The sequence below is a fragment of the Capra hircus genome, chromosome 18 (genome assembly GCF_001704415.2).
Source record: "Capra hircus breed San Clemente chromosome 18, ASM170441v1, whole genome shotgun sequence".
In the NCBI taxonomy this organism is placed as follows: Eukaryota; Metazoa; Chordata; class Mammalia; order Artiodactyla; family Bovidae; genus Capra; species Capra hircus.
The window spans coordinates 26,236,540-26,250,297 of NC_030825.1; the positions used below are offsets into that span (position 1 = coordinate 26,236,540).

At 44.1% G+C, this 13,758-nt stretch overlaps 1 protein-coding gene across 2 annotated transcripts in view; it reads left to right on the forward strand.

Annotated features, from left to right (window-relative positions):
- NUP93 (nucleoporin 93) overlaps window positions 1-13,758 on the forward strand; it is a 103,687-nt gene that overhangs the window by 78,109 nt on the left and 11,820 nt on the right. For both annotated transcript variants that reach the window (XM_018062018.1, XM_018062019.1), the window contains 4 exons: window positions 5,382-5,456; window positions 7,617-7,706; window positions 9,235-9,374; window positions 12,399-12,531. In XM_018062018.1, the coding sequence (XP_017917507.1) occupies window positions 5,382-5,456; window positions 7,617-7,706; window positions 9,235-9,374; window positions 12,399-12,531 (438 nt within the window). The remainder of the gene's footprint in view (window positions 1-5,381; window positions 5,457-7,616; window positions 7,707-9,234; window positions 9,375-12,398; window positions 12,532-13,758) is intronic.

The following is a 13,758-nucleotide window of genomic DNA, read 5'->3' on the forward strand; positions in this document are numbered from 1 at the left end:
CATATCACGCATGATATGATATGATTAGAACGCTTCTTGCACAGCGTTCTAATGGTTGAACGCGCTTTAAAAATTCAGCCGCTGTCCTCCACCCCAAACCCAAACATAACCTCCGACATCCTGTCCTTTCAGTTCCCTCTTACGTCTTTATGTGCACATTTATACATATATGTCCATCCAGTCAATTTATTTGGCCTTCCCTAGTAGCTCAGATGGTAAAGCAGCTAGTTTTGTACATAACATATCCAAGGATGGGGCTTCCCTGGTGGCTCAGATGGTAAAGTGTCTGCCTGCAATGCAAGAGACCTTGGTTCAATCCCTGGGTGGGGAAGATCCCCTGGAGAAGGAAATGGCAACCCACTCCAGTATTCTTGCCCAGAGAATCCCGTGGACAGAGGAGCCTGGTGCGTCACAGTCCATGGGGTCGCAAAGAGTCGGACACGACTGAGTGACAAAACACACAATCAGTTTTTTATCTTTTCCACAGATGGCAGGATTTTATATAATAGATGCTACAGCTTAGCATTATGTTTTGTTTTTTTAACTTATTTTGGAGCTTTTTCTTGGTTAGTATGTGTAGGTGCCTGTCATTTTAGTGGCTGTAATAAATTTCATTGTATAAATGACCCAAGTATTCCTCCCATTTTATCCATGAAGAGCTATGCCCTAGAGAGGTTTGATGTCATTACCCAAAGTCACACAGTTGGGTTACATTTAGAACCTGGGTTTTCTGGTCCCCAGTTGGTGTTTTTTTCCTAGTCGTACTGAGCTTCTATGTACAGAGTGTATAGCCAACTACTGTACGTTAATTACTTTGGTTCTGTTTTGTTTATGTAAAGCCAAAACCTTTCACTTGGAAATTAAAAACTCTCTTCCTTCAATAGTATCATCACATTTTCTTTTTCCTCTGTACTTATTTTGCTAAAAGTGAATGCTGGTTACATTCCTTTTTCCTATCTAGAATGTTCCCTCCTTGGAAAAAGAGATTTATTTATCCCTGGATAGTGAAGTGAAGTCGCTCAGTCGTGTCCAACTCTTTGCGACACCGTGGACTGTAGCCTACCAGGCTCTGAGGAGCCTCTCAGTCCATGGAATTTTCCAGGCAAGAGTACTGGAGTGGGTTGCCATTTCCTTCTCCAGGGGATCTTCCCAACCCAGGGATCAAACCCGGGTCTCCCGCACTGCAGGCAGACACTTTACCATCTGAGCCACCAGGGAAGCCCCATCCTTGGATATGTTATGTACAAAACTAGCTGCTTGATAAATGCTTAGTTACCCCTGCCACTCCAACCATATCCTCCCAGTTCTGGAATGCTCTCTTAGAAAATGGCTCTTTTATCATATGACATCCCTTATATGTGGAATCTAAAAAGAAATGATACAAATGAACTCATTTACAAATCAGACTCAGAGTCTTAGGAAACAACTTATGGTTGCCAGAGGAGGGATAGTGGGGGGAAGAGATAGTCAGGGAGTTTGGGATCAACATGTACACACTGCTTTATTTAGAATGGATGGCCAACAAGGGCCTACTTTGCAGCACAGGGAACTCTGCCCCATGTTATGCGGCAGCCTGGGTGGGAGTGGGGTTTTAGGGGAGAATGAATACGTGTATATGTATAGCTGAGTCCCTTCACTGTTCACCTGAAACTACCACAGCATTGTTAATCAACTATACCCCAATACAAAATAAAGTTTAAAGTCTGATTTTAGAAAAGAAAATGACTCTTTTGGGAACACCATGTATGCTGAGAAAACCCTTCTCATGTCTGTGCTCCCAGAGACGGTTTCTCCGCAGTGTCTCCAGATTCCTAGGTGAACCCTTTGCTGTCGTCCTGGCCCCCCTCCCATCTTCCCTGCCTTCCTGGTCTCTGACTCCGTGCTCCTGGTATCCCCACGGTGATCCAGTCAGGCAAACCTGAAAAGTTTGAAATGTTTCCCCACACAACACACCGGCGTCCGCTTTCCCAGCCCTCCAGCAGCCCCTGGCTTTAAGATTCCTGTGAATGTTTGCTGGTTCCTCTCCTCAGGCATGTGCGTGCCCACATCCTGTTGGTGGATAATTGACTTTGTGTGTGGTGAAATAGAAGCTCCGTCAAGGGCAAATGAAGGAGAGCTATGTTTGAAAACAAGCGTATTAAACAAAATTCATTTAAATGGAAATTTGCAAGCTAAAAACCAACTACTTTTTAAGTGGATAATTTTTAGAATTAGGTTTCTAGTAGTACCGGAAAATATTTCTCAAGGCTGTTTATGTATATTTAGCTGAAACAATTGTGTTCTTGCAGAAGTATTTCGTGCCATTTCTCCCTTTCATCCCTATTTATTCCCCCCAGTTAGGTTACTGGAATTAACAACCTTAGTGCTCTGTTCTTTCAAAGACTTGGGGATCACCAGCTTTCAGAGAGTTAGTTCTGTTCCAGAAAGATAACTGTGTTAGAGAACAGTCTTTGTCACAGTGTTACTGGGAACACTCAGAAGTAGAAAATGAGCTAGTGGGAATTCTGTTCATACAAGGAATGCATGCTCCTTGTAGAAAAATGAGATGAGACTCTCCAGCCAGCAGAAAGTAAAATTTTGTAGGTTATGTTACTGTAGTGTCCATATCTATCCATTGTTCAGCGTTGGGTTTATTCCCATGTTCCTTGTGGTTTATTTTTTATTTAATGTGATAGCAGTTAGCGTTTACTGGTCAGATACTGGACAGTGAGTTCTTTCTACTTGTTCCTGCTTACTCCTTGTGAAGTGGGTAATATATTCTTCCCATTTAATCTTTTCATCTACAAGGTAAATATCATTGCTGCCCCTGTATCATTGCTATAGCTAAAGAAGCCCAGGCCCCAAAGAATCAGTGTACTCAGTCAAGATCACCTAGCTAGTGAGCAGTGGAGCCAGGCTTTCTAAACCACTGCTGACTTGTTCTCCAGTGGCCATCCTTGGACAGCTGCCCCGGGCTACCCTGGCAGGCAGCATGGCCCCAGACTGTGGATGCAAACCATGACTCTGCTACTTCTTACTGGAGTGTTCTAGGGCAAGTTGCTTTCTGTGCCCTTTGGTATCTTTCTCTATAAAATTGACATAATAAAAGTGTGTCTCTCATGGGGTTGTAGAGTTAATACACGAGGATTAAGACTCTGCTTGGTGTATAGGAGTTGCTCAGAAGGTGTGGCTGTTGTCACTGTAACCTGACGGTTTTCAGTCATTGCAGATGGGAAGGCCTTCTGCTGTGAATAACTGAAAACTTGAGTTTCTGTAGCTTGAAGAGGAGTTTATTTTTCTCACCTAAGAAGTCTGCAGGTGTGGAAAGAGTGGGCCTTAGTTCATTTGCTCTGTGGTGCCATCAGAGACACGTCTTTGTCTCTGTACACCAACATATTTTAGGAGAGCCCCTTCAGGCTCACAAGATGATTGCCGCTGCTCTAGGCATGCTGTTTGCATTCAGGTTAGAATGCTGAAACGCCATGCCAGGCTCTTTATCCCCTTCTGTCAGGAAAAGCAGAAACTACACTTTGCCTGAATGTACTGCCAGGCTGGTGCTTCCGTCTCACTGGCTAGAGCCAGGGTGGTGCATGGCCACTCCCAGGGGCAGTGGAGGCTGGAAAGGGTAGTGTGTAGGGTTGAGCTCAAGAGGACCTATTGTCAGATTTTCAGAAAATTTGCTATCCTGTTGATACCACTTGGAATAGCTTGAATTCTGCCATCGTGGGAGTATCTACACTAAAGAAACCAGCAAATGCTACAAATCAAGTCCCCTTCCCCAAGCCAGTTGTTAAACATTTACCAACACACTATTAGATATGTTATATCTAAAATGCCATATGCCAGAGGGGGAAGTGGCAGCGACTAGAGGTAAGAGGTGGGGATGTGAAATATTCATTGAGTCAACCAAGCGGCAGCATTTACTCAGCTTACCATCTGATAGGGAGAGTTCGAGGCCAACTTATGGACAAGTTTCTTAGTCTTTTTTTAGAAAGAGCAAAGTTAACCTTTAGCTAAGTTTTGTCCCTACTGTAAATAAATATGGATCAAAATTAGGTGTGTTCTACTAGGTGTTAGTCATATTCTTAAATTTCCAATATACTGGTTTTTGCTGTACTGTAGTGAGACCAAATTCAGTATTTTGAACAGTAAGCTATTTATAGCTCCTTTAATACCAGTGACTGCAGAAAATCAGAGGTGGGAGGACTTCTCGAGATTGTCTAGGACAGCCCATTTGTTGGTTTCTCAAATGAGAAACTGAGGCTCCGAAGGAATGTGCTTTTCCCTGGACCCCAAAACCAGGGAGTGGAGTGGTCCTCCTGGAACCCAGGTGTCCGTTCTAGAAGCTGAAGCTTTACATCCCGCCTTTCTGCCTCCTGGCCCTCCTTCCTCCCTGTCCTACCCCAGCCCATGCTCACACTGGTAACCTTCTGCCAGCCTTGGAGGTGCTGGGAGGTTTTGGTACTATCTTCCATCTGCTCCCACAAAACCTACTTTAAAACTGCTTTGTTTTAGACTTTAGAGAATAGAGCATTGATTTTTTTTTTTTTCTTTTATGAGAGAAGCTTAAAGAATTTGATCTCTGCTGCAGTACAGTTACAAACTAATTTGGAAGTTTAAGAATGTACCTAATTGGAGCGTATCTATTTTTGATCCATTTTTGTTTACAGTAGGGAATAAACTTAGCTAAAGATTAACTTTAATCTTTCTCTAAAAAGACTAATAAACCTTCCCATGTGTTGGTGTCTGACTCTCCCCATCAGATGGTAAGCTCTTTGTGGACAGCCTCTGTGGGCTGTCTTCCTGTCATCCCTGTAGGGATGGGTGCGTTCATGCTGTGCGTGTGGCAGGCAGACACTTAACAGATGTTTACTGAATGAATGAATAGATAAATAAATGACTCAACTTAGGCTGACTTTGTATCTTCAGAGGCAGAAAGTTCATCAGTAGCTATTGCCTTAGTGTGGACTCTAGGAAACATCTGAACCTCAGTATTGTGACCCTATAATCTCCCATTTCCTCAGCTGTTTAGTATTGATGGAAACAGAAGACCCACATGCACTACTGTCTTACTGGTGTAAAGACATGGATGAGGAAGATGAGGCAAAGTGGGAGCTTGGGATTGAAACCAAATGTCACAGAGATAGGAACAGTTATTGAGATATCCCTGCAGTTTGGTCAGCCTCCTGTTATGGAGTTCATTGGGTCCCATGCCTGCTCCCTTATGTGTTCATGATAAGAGAGTCGTCTTCTATTGAAACCCCCAAAATCATTCAGGAAGTCTGACTAGGAAACAGACTCCTCACAGCTCCATTAAAGACAAACAAATGTTTGTGATTTTTTTTTCCTTTACATGATTGAATGCTGTTCTGAACCAATTCTGAATATATATTTCTCTACAGCCAAGTTACATCAGTGATGCAGGACCCCCTGGTCGAAGCTCCCTAGACAGCACCGAAATGGCCTACGCCCGGCAGGTAAGCATGTTCTCAAGGAAGATCAAATCCAGGAAAATCTTCCATGAGCCCTCTGGAGAGTAAAAGAGAACACAGACTTCATGTGAAAGTCAGAGCCTAAAAGCAAGTTGGGTTTTCATTCAGAGGACTTGTTAATATTTTACCATCTAGGTCCCTGGAGAAGTCTATCAAACTGGGTAATAGAATGACTCAGGTTTGATTTAGGGAAATTGAAATCTGCCTCACACACTGACCAAGGCATCTCATTTTGCATTTGGCAACAGTCCATGTACAGTAAAGCTCTGAGTAATTGCACTACTGAGCAAATGGAGTTCTATATTAACTGATCACCTGGTTGGCAAATGGTATTATCAGAAACCCTGCTCCCTCCCTCGTTGTAGAAAGAAATTTTCTAAATATTTTTCTGCCTGGGTTAGCATAGTGTACCCACCATTACTGGATATTACTGCCCTGGAGAAGCTCATAGTTTTTGGGGTGTTGTGGTTCTGGTTGTGTATCATGACCATGCGATAGTGTAAATATAGATTGAGACACTCTGTGTTTAAAGCACAGGGTGTAAAAACGACACAAAACTGCCCTCAAGATAGTACATACCTGGAATTGACCTTTTGAGTAAAACTGTACCAGCCTTGTGTACTTTATTCTAATTTGCTGATTTCCTGCATAAAGTATCAAGAAGGAAAAACAGTCTTGTTTCCTGAATTGCAGGTGGTGGGCTTCCACCCCCTTTAAATCGTCCTGCACCAGAAGTCACCAAGGAACATCTGTTCGGTTGTGACCGACTTCCACAGTGCTATGAGGGGAGAATGTGTTGGTGCCGCTGTGGCCCTCCAACCACCCCACCTGAGACTTGGTGGAAGAAAGGAAGTTGGTAATGCTGAGGGCCACAGTGGCAGCAACATATTCTTCCCTCAAAGCACTGTGCAAGTTGTGTCAGCTTTGCACACACAAGTCCACCTTCTTCCAACTCCCTCATGTTTTACTAAAATTTATTCTCCAATTTTTAGATCTCCCACACTCCATCTACAGTTTTAAAAATTTCACTTTGATCATATGACTGACTATCATTGTCACAGACATTTCCAGAATTCAGGCCTAATGAAATTACAAGCTTCTGAGGAGAGAAACCATGGGTCTTCTGTGTCTGTGAAGACTAAAGCTTTATAAGACTAAGGTTTTCTAGCACTCAGGACTCCATAATGTCATGTCTGTTTACGTGGCACTCCCCTCCAGTGGAGAGAGAACCTTTATATCCCATGCTGAACACAGTACCCAAGGGAAGGCCCCTCAGAAATGCTCATTGAGTGAATAAACACCACCTTGTCTTTATAATGCTCCTGGAGGCTATGTGCTGCTCTCCCCCATAGAGAGCAGAGGGCAGGGTTCGACAGGGTCCTGTTTTGTCTGAAATCACTACCTAGTTCAGTCCTCAGCAGTGCAAGGCTTTCAGAATGCAAAGAGAAGAATTTACTAGTTTTCCCCATCAATGTGTTGGTTCTTTAGAGACAAAGTCCAGAGTAATATTGGCTTTTCCATTCCTTAAACATCACAGAGTTCTTTTTTCTTGAGAAAATTTTACTAAGGAGCTGGGATTCTTGATGAGAGAAATGGGTACTACAAATGGGCAGAAGTGTTCTTCTAACACGTGTAGGGGGCTGCAGCCTGGCAGTCCTTACTCAGTACACAGCCCTGGGCTGGGGCCCTTCTATCCTTTTATCAGAAAGGTGACCAGACTCTGCTCAGATTCCTAGGAAGCAGCAGCTAGAGACCTTCCACTGTCCCGTCTTCCACTGTCCCGTCTTCCACTTTGGTCCTTGTTCTCTGGGCCCGAGGGTCTGCTGGGCAGAGCAGCACAGAACTGCATGCGGTGCTCCTCCCCGAGGGCCGCCCTGCTCCTGCTCCCCAGGTTAGCAGGGCTGGGGGAGCAGTTAGCTCTGGTGTGTGTTCATGCCACTGTGCGAGACTCGGACGCCGGACTGAGCAGCTAGCCAGAGGCCTTGCCCTCCAGGCAGTGTGGATAGTTCAGCCACTGTGAGGAAGGAAAGGTTGACTGAAGCTTCTGACCATTGGGCAGAAGTTGGTTTCAGAACTCCTTCAAGAGGTTCTGAAAAGGAGAGGTGAAAATGGAATTTGTGCCATTTACTCTGCTCTTCCTTTCAGATTTATATCTATAACGAGAAGATCGTAAACGGACACCTGCAGCCTAACCTCCTGGACCTCTGTGCTTCCGTCACAGAGCTGGATGATAAGGTAGCACCCAGAGCCGGCCGGGGAGACGTGTGGGTCGGGTGTCTGATGGGATTAGCGGCTTGCTGATTTGGCAGAAGTGTGCTAGAGAGAAATTCTATGCTTTGGAAGATTAATTTAAGTGTTTTTCAGAGTTTTATTTTAAGTAATTTTTAGGTGGTTTTTTTTTTATGGTGATGCTATATATATATATATATATATATATATATATATATATATCTTTAATGCATCTTCAAAAGGCCCAGCCAAGCTGTGTTTGCTTTGAAGTCCTGTCAGGCTCCAGCTCCACCCTGTCAGTTTCCCTGCTAAGACAGACAGGGCTCTTTCACGAGATGTGAATTGTAAAGGTGATGTGGTTTTCGTACCGTGAGCCCCTTGAACTCGACTCAGGTGGGGTCTTTACAAGAATTTTTCATATGCCACTGATTTTGTTTCTCTCTGACTCCCCCTTCTTCATTCCTGCCCCTCAGTTCTTATCCTTGGCCCAGTTTCTCCCACTTCGGGGAAAAAATAAAAATCAAAAAAGGGGATGGATAGATTGGTAGGTGGCCAGGAAGAATGGGAAAAGGAAGGAAGTCTGTAACGCAAGCAAGCACTTGAACACATTTTTCCTTCACAGGGCAGCCGACTTTTTTTTTTTTTTTTTTTTTTTCTCAATAAAAAAGTGTAAGATTATAAAACCAATCTAAAGAAGAAAGTAAGAATTTATCTACTCTCTCACTACCTAGAAAGAGTCACATTTAGATGGATTTTCTACAGATTTTTAACTTTTCCAAGAAACAATGAAAACGGGATTTTCTCTTTTCCTTTGGAAAAAGTGTAGACCTGCTTTTTCTCCAACTGCTACTGCCTTCCAGAGATCTTAACTTTGTAACGTCGCAAAGGGTTCAGGGAACACACTTCTAAGGCAAAGTTTACAACCAGGAGGGTCCTGGGACGTGAGAGTCCGTCTGTGTGGTTACACACAGGCAAGCACACCCACGCCCCTTCTAGGAGGCTGCACTGGGGGCGCCTTTTGAGGGGAGTGAGTAGGCAGGAAAAGGAGAGGCCATGCCGCTGAGAAACAGGGTGAGAGCAGGGGCCCCTGGAGAGCCTCCGGGAAGACAAAGCCTGTACTATTTAGGTTAGACTCTTATTTTAAGTCTTAAAAAACTCAAATGACCTTGTCTAAGGACTGACATGCAGCTATTTGAGTTTAAAATCCTAGAGCTCTGGACGATTATAAATGTGTTCACTCTCTCTTAAGGGATAACCCACTGAGATTCAATAAATGTGGTCTCAATTATGTAGGTGGTTATGTCGGACCTGTAATAGTAATTGATCTGAAAACCCACTCAGGACGTGGGCTGCTTAAGGGAAGATGAGAGCCTGGCTACTGGCCCAGCCAAGGCACATCTTCTTTGCTGGGCTTGAGCCTGAGGGCTGCAGATAGGACGTTAACCTCAGCCCCTTCCACGTCAGAGCACCGTGAAGAACCAGGCCGCTTGCGCAGCCCCACAGCGTTGTCACGTGCAGTGTTGTTTCTGTGCAGAACATCTCCGACATGTGGGCCATGGTGAAACAAATGACAGATGTGTTGTTGGTGCCAGCGACTGACGCCCTGAAGAGCCGCAACAGCGTGGAAGTGCGCATGGAGTTTGTCAGGCAGGCCTTGGGGTACCTGGAGCAGAGGTGAGGCGGCGGCAGCACAGAGGCCGCCTTTAAAATCCCCTGAAGGTAGCTGTTCCCCTGTTTGAAGTGGTTCTCTAGATAAGTGCTCTGGAGCTGGTGTGATTTAAACAAGGTTGAGCAAGTCTGAGAGATATTACGCTGTTTTTAGGAGCACTTCTCTATGGGAACTATCTCTGCACAGGTGTAAAACCACGTGAGTGGGAGCCCTGAGCCCTCTTAGGCTTTTCTCTCTGTCTTTCTCCACCCTGCGTCCCTCAGTACAGAGACAGGGTTATTAGGGCACAGTGCCTTGGGTCAGGATCCTGGGCCCTCGCGGGGTTCAGCCATTACTCCTCAGGCTCTTGGTTTTCTCTCAACATTTTAATTTTCCCACCTGGCATTTTACCACCTCCAAACCCTAGGAAGGCCCCTTGAGCTTTTGTTTTCCTTCTGGCTCTGCTTGGTTAATCCTGTGAGTTCAGATCCTTCCCAGCTGCTAAAGCCTCTGATTTGTGCCTAGGTTTTTGCCACCTCCTCACTAATTGGAGTTGGTCACAGGGGTTTGTGGCTGTACCCTTGTGCCTTGACTGTTGGCCCCCTAGTTGGTAGGGGCTGTGCCATTCATCCACGCCCTGTGGACACTCCTCCTAGCTCTGAATTGACCAGCAGGTGTTGTCATGAGTGTGCAGTGGACCCTCTTAATCTCAGAGACAGGGTGCTGGGCCTCTCTCTGTTGGCTGGAGAAGAGAAAGGCAGGCTGCATACACTTGCTCAATTGCAGCTCTTTGCCTCTGCACCCATGCAGCTGCCAGTGGCCTTGTTGTGTGGTCACCTTCTGTCAACAAAATAATACTCTGTTAGGAAGTCAAGGTAATTCAAGACTTGATACTGCAGAGAGAGAACAGATTTTTATATCAAATACTAAATTATTTAATAGCTACACAAGATGAACACCATCAGATATATTAAACTCACTAGCCTCCATTCTTTTGTTAAGAAAAATCTGAAACTGCAAATGGTATTTCATTTTTTCTGGCACAGGCGCAAAGAGTTCATAAAGTATTACATCAGGCTTTCACTCAATTTTTATAATGTAAGTTTTGTTAAGTCTTCAGCCATGAAAAACCTAATATATATAGTGGTATTTATTTGCTACAAGTTAGCAAAATATGAATCAAAAAATTTCTCACAGTGTATAAACAATATTAGGGTGGTTTTTTTTAAAGGATTAAGTATATGACTGCTTTTTCTTCAGTAAGCCTAATTCTCACTGTTGGTGTTTGACTTCACCAGAGGTACCAGGTTGCAGTTTGGGATTTTATATATGTAAGCCATCCCAATTCTTCTATTATTCTTTTCATTTAGTTTTTTTAGGATGATCTTGTTCCATTAATTCCTTTAGCAGCACTTGGAGCTATTCGGGAGTTTCCTGTGCACAACTATTATATGCTTATTTTCTTTTTCTAACAGCATCTCTCTCTTGGCCTCTTTTTTAAGGATCTATTGTCCCTTTTGATAAAGGGAATATTTCAGATAACTGTACTCACTTAAAAAAATATTTTTGCTGGTACTAATCCACTGAGAGGATAACATACAGTGTGTTTTTTTTTTTAAGATTTTTTTGATGTGGACCATTTTAAACATCTTGATTGAATTTGTTATAGCATTGCTTCTGTTTTATGTTTTGGTTTTTTGGCCTCGAAGCCTGTGGGGTCTTAGCTGCCCAACCAGGGATTGGTCCTGCACCTCTTTCGTTGGAAGGCGGAGTCTTCACCACTGGACCACCAGGGAAGTCCCAACATATAGTGTTTCAAGTGATGTAATACACCAGATGGCAAAGCAGGCCTGGCCCCAAATTATTTTTTGAGTATTTCAAATTTGAAGCAAGGTAGCATTTCTTAGCTCTCAAGGAAGTTAGGCCCTTTCCAGCATGTGGGTTGTCTTCATTCAAGTTGGAAGAGACCATAATGGGCATTGTTTGTCCCAGTTGCCACAGGGCTCTTATCCAATCTCTTTTCCAACCTCTGCTTTTAAATACTCCCAGTGATAGAGAACTCATATTTGTTAAATTATGTTTATTTTTCATCATAAAAATACTACATGATTATTATAGAAATTTTGAAAGATGCCAAAAAGAGGACCTGAAAAAAAGGAGCAGCCCCCCCTCTCACATGCAGGGGCTCCTGGTACCTTGTTATATTTCCTCACCGCCACCTCCACACCCAACCCCACCACCTTTCTGGGACATATGAATATTTTGTTTGATATTTATCTTTTACATAGCTTATGATCCCAATGTGTACAATATATGGTTTTATATAGTTTGCTTGTAAAATTTTTTGTCAGTATCATTTTTTAAAACTACATCAATTTCTGATGAGTCTGTTTTCTGTAATTGACATTTAGATGTTTTTCTCTGAGAGGTGTGTATGTGTGTGTCTCTCTCTCTCAGTCTGCTATTATACTTAATCTGATGTTGAACATTTTAGTGCATATGAAGCACCTGAAAGTTTTTCATTTACAGATGAGGTGGCGCCTGATTTATGTATTTTTATAACATTTTCAGATGGTTCAGATAACATGTATTTGTGAGAGAGAGAAGAGCATGCATGTAAATATTAACTGACGAATGTAAGTAAAGGGCATCTGAGCACTCGTCGAACTATTCTTTAATTTTTTGTAGGTTTAAAATTTTTCAAAATAAAAAGTTTGAGAAGATCCACTAGAGCATTAGGCTGTGAGCGGAGCACTTATTTTTCTGCACAGCAGCCCCTTCTGCATTTGAAATTCACAATTATGTGGCTCCAGGAATTCTTTTGAGTATCCACAGTGATAAGAAGTCTTCACAGAGATCCACCACCCACCAAATCAATAATGTAGCTTGCTTCATTAAGCATGCACTTCTGTTTCGTCTTCTGTGTTCAGTTGAAGTCCAGGCCCTGCCATGTGGAGTTCACAGTCTAATGTTGTGGGTCTGGACACAGATACGTGTAAGATATGTTTTCAAACTCGCCTCCCTTTTTTGTGCCTCCAAATTTTTTCCAGTTATAAGAATTACACCCTTGTGACTGTCTTTGGAAACTTGCATCAAGCCCAGCTGGGCGGAGTGCCGGGGACTTACCAGCTGGTTCGAAGTTTCCTGAACATTAAACTTCCAGCTCCTTTGCCTGGACTTCAGGTACTGGCACCTTCATGCGATCAGTTACTCCTCCAGGTCAGTCTCTCAGATAGGCATTTTCAGCTGAAATGAGGTAATGTGTGGAGACTGCTGTATGAAGAGGAGACCAGAGTGGGCAGGAAGAGAACCTAGGAGACCTGGAAAGGCTGGTGGTCAGGAGTCCAGGGGATGGCGGTGGAGGAGGAGGGTGCAGGGGGTTGATGTCATTGGTTTCTGGACGTGTTTTGAAAGTGGACCCAATGGGACGGTGGAAGAATTCGGCTATGGGTGTGAGCCACAGAGTCAGGGATGACTTCTGAGATTGTTGGCTCAAATAGCTAACACAACAGAGTTAGATATGGTTCCTAGAAAGTGCCTTTCTTCTCAGCTCACAGTTCAGATACCTGCTGTGTACAGAGTGCTGAACCAGATCTGTGTACCGAGGGTGGTGGAATACACAGGAGGCTGGCTTCCTGCAGGAAGTGAGGCCCATACTAGTGCTTGAAGAGTAGGGGCTCGCCAGCCAGTGGTCTCGGATAGGGTTTTTGATGGGGAGGGAGCAGCAAGAACAAACTTGTCAAGGCAGGATAGAGCACTTGGCCTATTGGGTGTGTGTCAGGGCGGGGCCAGCTTGGGGAGCGCCAGGCTAAGCACTTAAAGCGCAAACAGCTTATAGGGGTTTAAGTGGGGAAGTGACACGATCAGGTCTGAGTTTTAGAAGGAGTCCTGCTGAGGGGAGGGTGGAGGGGCCAAGAAGGGAAGTCTGAGGTCCACATTTCTGGAGGAGTCAGGGAGGAGCAGAGGGGGGAATAACTACAGGGCTGCTGCACAGTCTGGGGACACAGCCACTTTCAGGAGAGATGCTCTTGCTCAGAGTGTAGGATCAGACCCGCTTTCCTATATCCCCAGTGCCAAGCACAGTGAAACTCTTAATATGATGATAGTCTCCTATTGGTAAGTGAATGTCTTTATCCCTTACTTGTTGGGGTGGCAAGAGTGCATGTCTGTAAATCATCACAGAAGAACATGTCACCCTTTCGCTGTGAATCCTGGGGTTCCATGGAGAACCCACCATCTGGCTTTGACTCATGTGGCACGCATGATGCTGTAGAGGAAAGGCTCTAGGCTAGACTGGTGTTTACTAGCTTGCCATGGAATAAGTATTTAACAGCCCCATGTCTCAGTTTCCTGGTTTGTAAAACAGAGAGGAGGAAGCCATTCAGGGTCCCTACCTAGTGGAGTTGTGAG